This window comes from Macrobrachium nipponense, chromosome 19 (genome assembly GCF_015104395.2).
Source record: "Macrobrachium nipponense isolate FS-2020 chromosome 19, ASM1510439v2, whole genome shotgun sequence".
NCBI lineage: Eukaryota > Metazoa > Arthropoda > Malacostraca > Decapoda > Palaemonidae > Macrobrachium > Macrobrachium nipponense.
This window is the reverse complement of record NC_061088.1, coordinates 8,782,607-8,795,797: the sequence shown is the minus strand read 5'-3', so window position 1 is coordinate 8,795,797 and position 13,191 is coordinate 8,782,607. Positions and strand designations below refer to the sequence as shown.

The 13,191-nt window shown below is 36.2% G+C and overlaps 1 protein-coding gene across 1 annotated transcript in view; it reads left to right on the top strand.

Annotated features, from left to right (window-relative positions):
- The window catches only part of LOC135219234 (uncharacterized), a 12,908-nt gene extending 3,003 nt beyond the window's left edge, over nucleotides 1–9,905 (top strand). The window contains exons 3-4 of the mRNA XM_064255830.1: nucleotides 5,196–5,409; nucleotides 9,757–9,905. Coding sequence (XP_064111900.1) covers nucleotides 5,196–5,409; nucleotides 9,757–9,905 — 363 coding nt within the window. The remainder of the gene's footprint in view (nucleotides 1–5,195; nucleotides 5,410–9,756) is intronic.
- Nucleotides 9,906–13,191: the final 3,286 nt, after the last annotated feature.

The window sequence follows — 13,191 nt, the reverse complement described above, 5'->3', positions numbered from 1 at the left end:
ACTTTAAAATGAATTGTTGCTCAATATAAGACTACGAAATGGCGCTACAATCACTGGCAAAGCTTGGTGCATTTGTTATTTTTTTTAACCCCCCCAAAACCACAATTTTTTATGTTAATAAACATATGTTTAAATTTTTATATGTACATTTTGTTATCATATAAAAATGGTAATAATATTAACAATAGTGATTATGCATACAATAATATTACATAATTACACTATTTTTCATAAAATTGCATCACTAAATTTTTCATCTCCAATATTAAGGAAAAAACTTTGACTACCTTTTTAAGTAAAAGGTAGAGAAATATAAAAAAAAATAGCACTATAAATCATACCCGAATAGCTTAGAAATATATGGTATTCGATATTCTTCAATTATCAAAACAAGAACATGAAACAAACTAATTCAATTACAGTACTTCAAATGTAATTAAAAGTATCAATCACTTTATACTGAAATATAGCCTCCATACAAAGAAAGCAGTTGATGGACGTAACTTTTTAAACCTTCAAGAAAAGAAAGCTCCATATAATTGATGGATTTGAGCTGGCACCTGACAAGGGGAAGGAGTGATCCTTATCACCCTGCAATGCCTTGAAAAGAGAACTCTGCAATCTTTGTCCTGATCAAAACAAGTAACTCGGTCAAGTCGAACTGTTCAAAAAATACCCTCGTTTAACGGAACAGAATAATATAAAATATACAATATGTTTGAAAATCAACAATTTATTTAAAATGTCGTACATATGGGCCAAAATGACGTACACATTTGTCAAATAGATAATAAAAAATATCGTAGGTCGTATGAGGGTAAGATTATCGCACATGTACTACAATTGTCGTACATCTGGTACACTGAATTCAGCATTAGATGTTGTACAGAAAACTCGATAGTGTATTGGAATTTATTTTAATTTCAATCTTACTTATATTTAATAAACAAAACAATTATTTAACAACCAAAACAACTGACATTAAAGAGTAAATCCACTAATAAAACTTTGTGACATTGCCGTACATTACTTTTTCCCTAGACATGGCCAAAGATACATAATAATGTAAAGCACTTATCACAAATGTTGACGTTGACGTATCCCAAAATTGTCGTTGGCTTGGAGTTAAAACGTTTAGTTTTGTTCAGGGTTAATTTCCTATTACAATGTAGATGCCGGCCTTGCTAATGAGTAACTCTTATTGTAACTGTTCGTCGTGGCTGTGGTAACCTCCGAGGTAATTTACTTCTTACCTTTGACAGGTACATATTACGCACGCGCGAACTTAATTAAGGCCTATTGGGCAATTACTAGTTTAAGTAATTTAATTCATAAGTTTAATTGTATTATTCATTTTACTTATCATTAACGCTTATAGTTACTATACTAAGTAGCATTAAGTTATTTACTTTTGATTTATTAAGAAAAATAGATAAAGCTTCGAGTGAAGCTAACGACCGAACGGCTATTCCCCACAATCGGACACAAATACCAACCCTTTCTGATTTCTAACAAGTGCCGACGAAACTTCGGCACATTTTCTACTTGTTTTTATTGCAAATGGTGCACGAAATATGCTCCCAAAATGCGTATACGTTACAGTAAATAAATAATGCGTCATCAATCTTGATAATATAGGTGAGTTTAGGGAAAAGAGTAAATGTTTTATTAGGAGTAAATTTGGTCTCGGAATAAAGATACGATTTCGAAGGATATTCGTCTCCGTCATTTAAGCTGCTCAGAAAATCGAGATAAAAAATATAAACAATACGCCAAGGACGATATGACACTTATATTATTCGGTTTGTAACCGGATTGTTTACTGATACAAGTTAGCTTAGTAAACAGTTGCAAACAAAATAGGAACCGAAGTCGTTCCAAGGATTTCCTTTCATCGTCAATAGGTTTGCCTTCCAAGAAATAAAGTTATTACTACGAGAGAGAGAGAAGAGAGAGAGAGAGCGAGGATGAGAGCGAGACGACGATAGAGAGAGAGGCGCGAGCTTAAAAGCAATCTCTTGGACCTTTAATTCGTTTAGCCATAACATATCCAGCCATCACTGATTTGTCATATATTAACGAAATAGATAAGAGAAAATCAGTTTGAACTCAGATGCTGTTGTTGTTGTTGTTGTTGCTCTTGTTGTTGCTTTTCTTGCTGGGGTAGGAAAGCCTTATGGAAAAGACTGAAAAAATAAATAATGTACATGTTAAACAGTACAGAACCATTATTTCTTATAAAATATAGCGTATTTATTCAAATATTCGCTGGTGAAAGAACGCCCCATTTGACTGCAGATTGTAGCACGCGCCAGAGTAAGCTCGAGTTCGGATCATGCATTGTCTGCTTATCGGTTGATAAAATCTAAAAGGAACCCCAATTTAAGGTAAGGGATATATTAACTTTATGAGAGAATTTCTTAGGTCTAAATCTCTTTCCAATACGATCGACACACACACACACACACACACACACACAACACACACACATATATATATATATATATATATATATATATATATATATATATATATATATATATATATATATATATATATATATATATATATATTGTAATAATAAGGTTAATTTTCATTCGTGGCCTGTAAAGTAAATTTCATTCGGTTACTTTCAATTTGAATTTTTATTGACAAAAAAAAAAAAAAAAAAAGACTGGTTAAGGTTTTTCTCGCTCCCACCGAAGGTTGTTATTATTTAAGTGGTACCTCGCCCATGAGAGTTGTTTTTTTTTTTTATCTCTTTCCGTGTATTCATTCGGCAGAATGCTTGTTTGGTGATTTGCGGGTCGTTGCCTCACTTTTGGTGGGGACCGTTGGCTGAGGATGAAGGAGAGTGTGCATTCGGCTCCTTATCTTGGAGGTTTCCCTGACCTAATCCCTGCAGGACGTTTTGAAATTTTGGAGATTCTCTTGGGAGGATATACCCTCTAGAGGCCTTGCTGCATTTGAGGACCCCCTCTTCACCTGTTTTACGGAGGGCGGTGATGGTGTTCCGCCTCCTAATTACTAAAGTCGCTGTGGAGGCTGCAGCCTTGTTGTTTGAGAAACGTCTCCCGTGCTCTGTTCGGGCGCCCTTCCTGTGTGCTGTAGAGGGTACTATATCTACGTATCTGCATCTCTGGACTTGCCTGCTGCCCTTGGGAAAGCATCTTGTCTTGTCCCTGGTCCTACTTTCGTCCTGAAACCTCCGGAGACGTGAAAAGGCCCGAATCTGTTCAGCTAGCTGGTAAGGATATAAACTGAATATCTTCTTTATTGGCGTTACTGACACAGGTCAGTGTATCCTTCGGCTGCAGACCCCCTTCGTGATTCCGGAGCAGTTGATTGACAGCCGTCTGTGTTTGTTGAGTAGTGGTGTTAGACCATATAGTGCCTGGGTGTAACCACCTATGATGTTAGATCAAGTGATCTGTGTTAAGTCATTTGTAATTATGTATGTAAATATTTTTGAGTAATTATATGATCTTGGATTAAGGTTCTTTTCCTCTTTCGTTATTTTCTCCAAAAGAATATTTTTAGGGCTCTCTAGAAATAGGCTGTTTTCCTACCTCCTCCTAATTACTGTCTCTTGTTCTATCGTGTGAATGAGGATATTTTTAGGTAAAGTATTTTGTAAACCCTAATCAGTTTTTTTCTTCATGTGGGTTTAATTTAAGACTTAACTATAATAAATACTAAATTTTTTATCTATATTTTCGTTCTCCTCTTTGAATGTTAGTTGGCGTTTTTCACTGTCTGGAGATCTTGCCCCCTTGGCTTTAAATGCTAACCTTTGTGGCACTGATCGTTAAAAGAAAAGAGCCTGTTCTTGCCACTTATGATACTTTTAAATAGTTATGAGTAATGTTCATAACTATATATATGTATATATATACATAAACATACATTCTTTTATTATTTAAGGTACAAATATGAATAAGATGTCATACCATTAAATATCGGATTCCTGAACCTTCAAGTAGATGAAAGTATGAATACATCCTGTGAAAATTTACAAATTATCTATAAAAGAAAGACGTAGAAGAAGGTATATACGTGTTCCTACTTACTTTCGAAACCACTCGAAAGAAGTTTGAGTGAGAGGAAGTGTGTGTGTGGGGGGGGGGGGGGTGAGGAGGGATGGGGAGAGGACTGGTGCCACTGAGGAGGAAAGAGAATAAAGATGGTTTAAGTGAGATAAAGATGGCGCGAGAGCTCTCTCTCTCTCTCTCTCTCTCTCTCTCTCTCTCTCTCTCTCCCTTTTCTCTTCTAAAAGGAGTGCGATGTTTTCGGCCCGAAATCGCAGTCGTCGTTTGAGTGGTCACTGTGGGAGGCCACTAGATGTAGCCGGGTCGTTCCGACGCGATTATCGTCCGAAACTTGGACTTGTTTTTGTTAGGTCGTTGCAGATGCTCGTCTTATCGAGAAACTCTTTTCTGGTGGGGAATTATAATTTTTGGGAGCTCTTGCTTACACTTTTATACTAGACGACTCTACCTGTTAGTTTACAAGAATTGTGTTGTGATATTTGTATTTATATTACTTTATTCTCACCCCTTCTGCTTCAACGTCTGTTATTGAGAAACGCTTTTTTTTAGGAATCATAATATTTAGGAGCTCTTGCTTTCATTTTTATACTAGACCACTTTTCCTGTTAGTTTACAAGAATTGTTCGGTGATATTCGTATTCATATAATTTTATTCACATCCCTCTTGGTTAAAAGTCTGTTATTATTTCAATAGAAATGATATTTGAGATAATACTTACGTTAGCCATCCTTTTGTTTCTCCCAGTTCCCTTGAATGTTTCACTGTAAATTTATTCCCCTTACTTTCGCTTAAAAGCAGGTAAATATAAGTAAGATTTTTGTAATAATAAAAACATTGAACTGCGTAGTGCTTTTCTGCTTTGGAGTCCTTTACGTTTCTAATTCGTGATTTTCCCAATTCCGCATTCGAAAACCAAAAGCGAAGAGAAGCAAGAGAAGGAAGAGCGAAGGACAAGGAAAGCCAAGTCTCCCTGTCTCCCTCCCTCCGGTAGCCTCCTTATGTAAATGTTTGTCCTACGGGTGTTGATCTCATTCCCTTTCTATGTGGCCTACAATAACATCAAAAAGCGTCGATAGTGGCGCCCCGAGTTTCCTTCCAGCCAGGTGTCGCTTCTATGAACTTTTCCCTTTTTCCTTCCCCGATAGGCAAAGGACGCTCGCCTCGTTGACGAAGACTTTGGACGAAGACATCTCCCGGTTCCCGATAAGCTTGTGGTCGTGTCTTTTGATCAACGCCGTCAGTTTGGTACCTCTTCAGGGAGCCTTCCGGTTGCCTGGCGATACGACGTCGTCTTGCCAATGCATAGCGATGTGTTCTCCTCCCCCTCCTCCTCTTCCTCCTCCTCCTCCTCCTTATTAGGTCAGGCTGCCTAGGAGCCGTGGGAATCTTTATCTCAGGTAGGACGCCAAATGCAGACGAGGTGTATCCTGCCAAATGACTCTGTAGATTGGAGAGTGTTGATTGATAATTGTATCAGAATTAAGAGTTCACGTGAAATGTCTGCTCCTTCTGCACTACATCGTAGAATTGTTCTTGTGATTTCTATGGAAAAAGTCTATTAACGATTAGTAGTAAACAGTACCGAGTCGAAACCTTTTACATCAATGAGCAGGAATTCAAGCTTCCATTATTAAAACTATAATACTCCCTTTGGTTACATTCACTCTCTGAAACTCGCCATAACGAGTAATATTTGTTATTTCAGTTGTCAGTTAATTATTTAATCCACCATCAGCATTATACTTTAAATAAAGTCTACGGTATTCTGTATCATGTTAAATGGCTGTCATCCTGACAAATGTTTTGAGATATAATTGCAATCTGAATCCATAAGCACCATTATTAAATGATAACGTCATGAAGCGTAATGCCTGCCTGTTTTGCTAAAATGAAGGCCATGTTCTGGCCTTTTTATTATTATTATTATCTTTTACTATTTCGTAACTATTGTTTGTTCCGTAATTGTTTATATGCCTTCGATTGTTTTGGTTATTCTTTCATTTTGTTTTATTACAATAGTATATTTCTGCATTGTTGTTCGTTCTGATATTTCATTACTTAATTAAATACATTTTGCACTATAATATCAATGGATGAGCTTTTGGCGCATATGTAATAACAGTAATTTTTACTCTAAAATCAGTGATTTACAAGTGGATCTACTTTTGGCGATGTGCACACAATAATAATAATAATAATAATAATAATAATAATAATAATAATAATAATAATAACAATAATTATATATGTTTTTGTTAAAATAACTGCTGCTTCAGCACTATTAATCTTATAAAGAGTCTTCTCTATCTTTCTGATGACGGCTTTCTCGTTGTTGCTTAGACTGGCGAGCAACGCACCAAAGGGCATGGTAAAATTCGGTTGAGTCATTTGATTTATTATTGCTTATACAATTCTCTCTCTCTCTCTCTCTCTCTCTCTCTCTCTCTCTCTAACGCGACGTTTCCTCCTGATCGACAGGACATTATCAAGCGATAACTGCTGAGGGACTGAATTCCAGTGTTGTTTTTGTTGTTTTTGATTTAGCTGACCTTGTGTCAGCACGGGCTCTTGCTCACAGAGCGAGTCCTTCTCCTTTTATCGTGGTGTTGCGAGCTCTCCAGTACGGTCAGAGCACTTCTCCGGTAGGTCGAGTTTTTATTGGTTCCGGCAAGGTGACTCATACGGCGGGCGTTGACGAGTCTTGCAGACCTTCTCAGGTAGGGGGTATCACCGGGAGCCTCTTGATTGGCTTCTACCTGCGTGACGTCACCCCTGGTATTATTCTCATGTCCGGTGTTCGTTCCATGCGCGCTGGTACTTTCGTTAGGGGAGAGGGGTTTTAAATAGAAAAACAAAATATATCTTCTTTTACTGTCTGTGCATGGTAAGTATTTGAATAAGAAAATATGCTGGATAAGCTTGGTAATTTTTTTCAAATAAAAGGCTTTAGTTGGGAGGTTGAAGTGTCTGGGGTAAATACTGATGAAAAGAGTTCAGTGGAAATGTGAAAATAAGATAGTGAGAAAGGGAATCCCAACTGGTAAATATCTTTAGGAAAAGGTGACATAGAATAAATGCACGTAAACAGTCCAAAAATCCATAGATTAATAGTGGTAGCAGAAGAGAAGGGCCTTTTGCTCATGATAATGACATTTCTACTACTAAATTCAGACTCACCCCACCCTTCTCTCTCTCTCTCTCTCTCTCTCTCTCTCATTTCAAGGAGGACAAGAAATCTGAACAAGTATATTTTCCTTCAATGAATTAAAAGCCAACTCCACAGGAGGTTAGCACCTTTGGTCACTGACAAAAGAAGCGCCATCCTTAGGCGGTAGAAGTTGTCCGTGAATTGCGATCTAGTTGTTATATTTAATTGGTAATTGAAACGACTCATTCTGCTGGTTCTTGTTTATGGTACTTTCTGACGAGAGATATATGTATCATCTGGATCAACTTTGTTTAGCACGATAGTCAGCTATTACCTTTAATACACTGACTCCGTCACGTTCCGTGTCCATTGTATGAATACGCAGACAAAGGATACGTCACAAGTAACAACAGCGTGTCACTCAACGTCGTTCTTTATTTACTAGGATCTTTTCTTCTGAATTTATGTTACACTTCAGTAAATAAACTCTTACTTCGACTAGAACCTATTTGAAACCAACTGAAATTTTCACTTATACGTCAGTAAATCAGCACTTACTTCGATGTTAACTCCGCAATTCAAAACCAACTGGAAATTAGCCACCTGTAATCACTTTCCAAAACCTCACAAAAATCTTAGTTTCTCAGATTCTTAGTGCCATGCGTATTAAAACTTCGGTGTGAGGAGGGGGCTATTGATTCATGCTATTGTGTGAGATATCGTCAGAAATGACCCTTGTATAAGAGGGGGTTGTAACAGCAAATCATGACTACATGGACAAAACGTACTGTTCTACATCTTAGACCGAAGTTGCTTCGTTCAGGTAAGAGAAGTGATGCTCGTAAAGGGCGAAGTCAGGTTTAAACCAGCAGTTCATTATACACCGACATTCGTCGTTGCACACGGCAGAAATTGCGTTTCATTATATAAGAACTGTTTCTTTACACTCTGTGTGTAAACTAAAAGCATCTAAGTTTAAAAGCATTTCTCTTTTGCTTTTGTGAAGCACTAAACTGAGCGACTGTGAGTTTACTTTTCCCTTTTGACTTTCATCTGAAAGGTATGACATGGGAAGACAAAGGCTTGCTAGAATCATGATGAAATGAATGGAATATCCCAATGAACAGCAAAGGCATGTTTTAAAATAGCGCGGCGGTTCCCGGCGTCTTCTCCCAAAACAACCCCATTTTCTATATGATTATGGGCTATGTTACTTGAATGGTTAGTTTCCTTTATTGATTATATTGATAACTATGTTGTGAAGTTTAAATTGTTTAAAGCATATCATTGTTAAGTAACTGATATTATGTAGCATAGAAACTTTTATATATTAAGTGACTAAATTTATCATCTAGTCAGTAACACTATCGAATTAATTATTCCATATCTGTAATGCATACTTAAATTAGCAGTTATTTCAACACCTCTCATTTGTGTACTTTCAGACTACGTTCATTGTGGTTCTCAATAAAGAGTCAAGCAAATAGACCGAGTTCTTGACTTCTTCTATGAATGCAGTCTGGCGAATCCTTTACCACGTCGATGCTTTCCATGGGCATGAGTTCATCACTGAATTTAAAGTGAATATTTCGGAAGGACCACAATACATAAATAGACCCTCCAACTTGACATGGTCACTAGGTAACGTGTAGATGAACAGGCAATTACTTGCCGAAGTGTCACCTGTTCAGTCGGTCGTGTCTGGCGGAAGTGGCTACATAAGAATCAATTAATCGAGGAGGTGTTTCGGAGGAGAGCTTTGTGGGATCCCCATGATCCACTCCATAAAATCATTTTTTTAAGAAGTGGAAGAGGTAGAATAGAACGAGTGGCCCTCAAATGTGGCCATCGGCGTCATGCATTCAACTCCCAGTCTCTACGTAAACTTAAAGGTGCCAACTATTATATATCAGCCACTCACAAATAAGCCTTGTCCAGCTGCATAGACTTGATAACTATACGAATTCTCAGTGCAGCAGTATCACTGATTTATGAAATATTCCTGGTACTTTGTACTTTCTTCATTAATGTTTCAATGAATGTACAAGCAAAACTGATTTTTCCTTGTGTTACTTTCTTTGATGTAAAGTTTACCATTGAGCTTTATTTTATATACCGGTAAATCATTAATTTCAACATAATGCAGCCAAATATTAATTTAGTTTTATATAATTTGCAATTAATTCTGGTTCCAATGTTTTTTCTAAGTATCTAAAGAAGTAACCCTATAATATATGATGTTAGTTTTGCAATAATAAGAAGTTAAAATCCATATTTTCTTTTCACTTCCCTTACAGTAATAACTTTAAGGGAAGTAAAAGGAAAATATGGACTTTAATCTTTCATCGTCCCAAAATTTACTGCCTATAAGGTTACTACTTCCTGAATGATAGCTCAGGAAAGATGGGTCGTCTATGGTGCGTCGTTTGTTTTGGGTCATTCGTAGTCTATCGTCAGGTTTAACTCTTAGGTTTTCTATTAAAGGCAATTTCCTACCCAACCGTGACAATGACCTATTTGTACAGAAGTTTCTCTTTGTTCTCTTTGACCGCTGACAGTGACACCTGGGAGGGAGGGTGGCGTTTCCGGTGTGGCCATGTGTTGTTTTGACGCTGCTCTCAACGCCCGAGTCGCGCCTGCACCTCGACGCTTCCGGCGTCCGGTCACCGGTGTGGCCTTACCCAATTTAGTCAGCTGGCTTCCGTGAGCTCTGGCTTCTCCGGCAAACTGTCTTGATTGTTTTGATGGTATCCTCGTGTATCACTTTTCTTTTTCCATCATTTCTGTGATACAATATCATTGGCTTAACACCAAAGTTATCTATAAATATGGAAATTATTAAAATAAATACGCTATATTATATTAGAAATAATGGTGCCGCCCTATCTAATATGCGCATTACTTATTTTTTACATTTTCATTCTAATAGATAAATCATAAACATCCTCTCTTAAAATTCCTGTATCTTTAACTCAACATGAAACACCTTTTTCGGACCTTTTTTCCTTTTTCCATAGACCTTTCCTACCCTCCCCCCCAAAAAAAATTAGTTTGTAGGCTTACTCCCCGAGTAAGCGAAAGGTCTTAATACTACCTAATTTCTGTAGTGTTGCTTTGATTGAAAGTGATAACATTACCTGCGTTCGGAGACCTACCTCTTAAATAACAGCCAGGATGTGATAGTTACATATGGATGAATTCTCAGACTTTTTCAATGAGGACTACGTAACAATGGCCATTAATTTTCGTATGAAATTCTCATCATCATTATTGAGATTATCAGTATCATGATAATTATCATTATCAGTATCAGGTTTCCCTACATGACTCATCCCAAATCTGTCCGCAGTTCTGTGAAGTCATTATTATATTTATTATCTGGTAACGTCAAGCAAATGATTCTAATATCTTATAACGTATTTTCACATATTTTTACCACGGACAAAGTACCTGAGTACGGGGAAAATAATTACATGAATCTATTTAAAATCACATCGACATTAGTTATCTATACACAAACTAGTCATTTGAAAAAAAAAAAAGAGCAGAGTTGATAAAACTTGAACTGGCTGGCCTTTGTAGTCTATTAAAAAATATAGTTCATTTCGACACCAATTGTTTACAATCTCTCTCTCTCTCTCTCTCTCTCTCTGCTAAGATGCTTATCATTAAGAACTGAATATAATCATTAGATATTCTTTTCATGATATTTTTGATGCCTGTAGCTAATCATTTCTTGATGCCTATGCGAATCCAGACATTTATGCGTAAATATGTAAAGTTAAGTGCGTATTTCCTTTAATACATAAAATAAGTTTATTCCAATATATACAAAGCAGAAATTCTGAAAAAAAGTTAATATCAGGTTTTGACTATGAATATAATCGAAAATAGTAGTATTCCCAGAATCATGAACTAATTCACCTTTGTTACATTTCTTTTATTAGACTTCTAATGTTACGATAAACATCTTTTTAAGGAGGTTGGGGTGTTGCTTATCGGCACTTAGTACTTATACATTTTTTTACAATGTATACAGGCTTTGAAATCTGTATAGGTTTCACAGTTTGGGAGTTTTCAACGACTTTGTAACCTACATGGATTTCTAAAGATCTTCTATTATTGATATAGTTACTAGAGCAAAAAGCCATTATTTAGTCTTTGGTTTGATGTCATAAACATGGAAGGCTTACGGTTTTGATTGATTCATTTAGGTATTATTTTCACATGCTCTGGTGTCTTCTTCGTTTGTTGAGGGTTGTCAAGTTATCTTATCGTTCTGATACAAATGATTGGGTTTTCACCCTTTGCTTCAAAATTCGTTGTATGGTTGACAATTACAAGTTGATAAAGTCCTGAACACTAGGCTTGAAAATTCTAGGGTAACTACAGCAGTCAGGAATTCGATTCATTACTTTGGTTTGCATCATTACACGTAAAGGGTAGTGGCGTCAGTTGGCAGTTTTACGTGGTCGCACTGCCAGTCCATTATAAAGGGTATTTGCCAGCGTCCTGGAAGTGAAACCCACTTTTTTAGAAGATTTTAACTTCACCTGCCTCCATTTTCCCGGTTTCATTTCTTCGGTCCTTGCTGTCCCAAAACTTCGTGAACTGGTTTACTGCTTAGCTTTGATTATTGCTGTCCAGCCTGGCCACTCTAACTACCCTCTTTTCAATGAATCGCCCAATTGCTTGGCTTCATAGTCCTTGAATGTCATCAAATCAAACCTGTGCATAAACCAATTAGTTTATAGTAAGAATAATAATAAAATAAAAAAATGAGGCCGCATTTTCTCGTATCTTTGTGGAGGTTCAACCATTGGCAGTTATATTAAGTTCGTTCGCTTATACCGACCTTCCCTTTAATTTAAGTTTCCACTCACTTCTCTCTAAATTCACATCTCAAGGTAAAGCTCCATTTCATAAAGTATTACTAGTTGGAGAGAAAGGAAAGAGGAGTGGTCCAGTTTCTTTCAGAGAATCAGAGTTAAGCCATAACTCTTGTATTGAGAGATCCTTCATTTAACTTTTTCTGTAACATTTCTGCTCCCTAGTGAGAGATGGAATATGGGTCAGGAGTTGCAGTCATTCTGAATCACCTACATTCAGCACCAATGAACCATTCGTTTTCATTTAGTGGGTTTGCATTTGGTAACTGTCTCGGTAATGTAATTCCTGGGAAAAGGAACGTTTCCATTCCTTACTCTAAGAAACAAGAATTAAGTTTTTTCTCTCTTAATTCACAGGGAAATATAAACTCGTTTTCTCACCTTTTTTATTAACTGTTAGAATGCCGTTGAATTAAACTTACATATATAAGTATCTGTACTTTCCATCGTAAGGAAAGATTAAAAGAAAATTGTATCAGGTAAACGAGAAGGTTGTAATACCTGAAGGCACAATCAAGATTTTCATTGCATATTAGACCAAATTTCTCTAAACAAATAGTGAAATAGAACAATGGAAGTCACAAAACATTATTTCGCCACTTTCTGAAAAAAAAAGTGCCCTAATGCTTTCTACCTTTCTCAGATCTAATAAAAAAGTACAATGCTTAAGCAAGAAATGAATAAATTTTCATGTCATATCATATAATGACATTTGGAAGCTTTCACATAGCTTGATTATTGCCTTGTTTAGGGAAATTTTGCAATATTTTCTCATTCAGTAAATTTTTTTTTAAGAAGAATAAGGAATTTTTCTCACAAATAAGGTATTTCAGCCATTTTTGGCTTTACCTATAAAACACAGACAGGATAATTTGCACACAAGTAGGGAACACCGCTTCAGTTGACTGGGCATTATGGTCCATTTCACAAAATTATTTATCTAACCCTTTAAACCAAGGATTAAATATCTTTTACGCTATATGGTATCCATATTTGTATACATGAATATTATATATATATATATATATATATATATATATATATATATATATATATATATATACATACGTATATATACAATATACATATATATATATATAATAT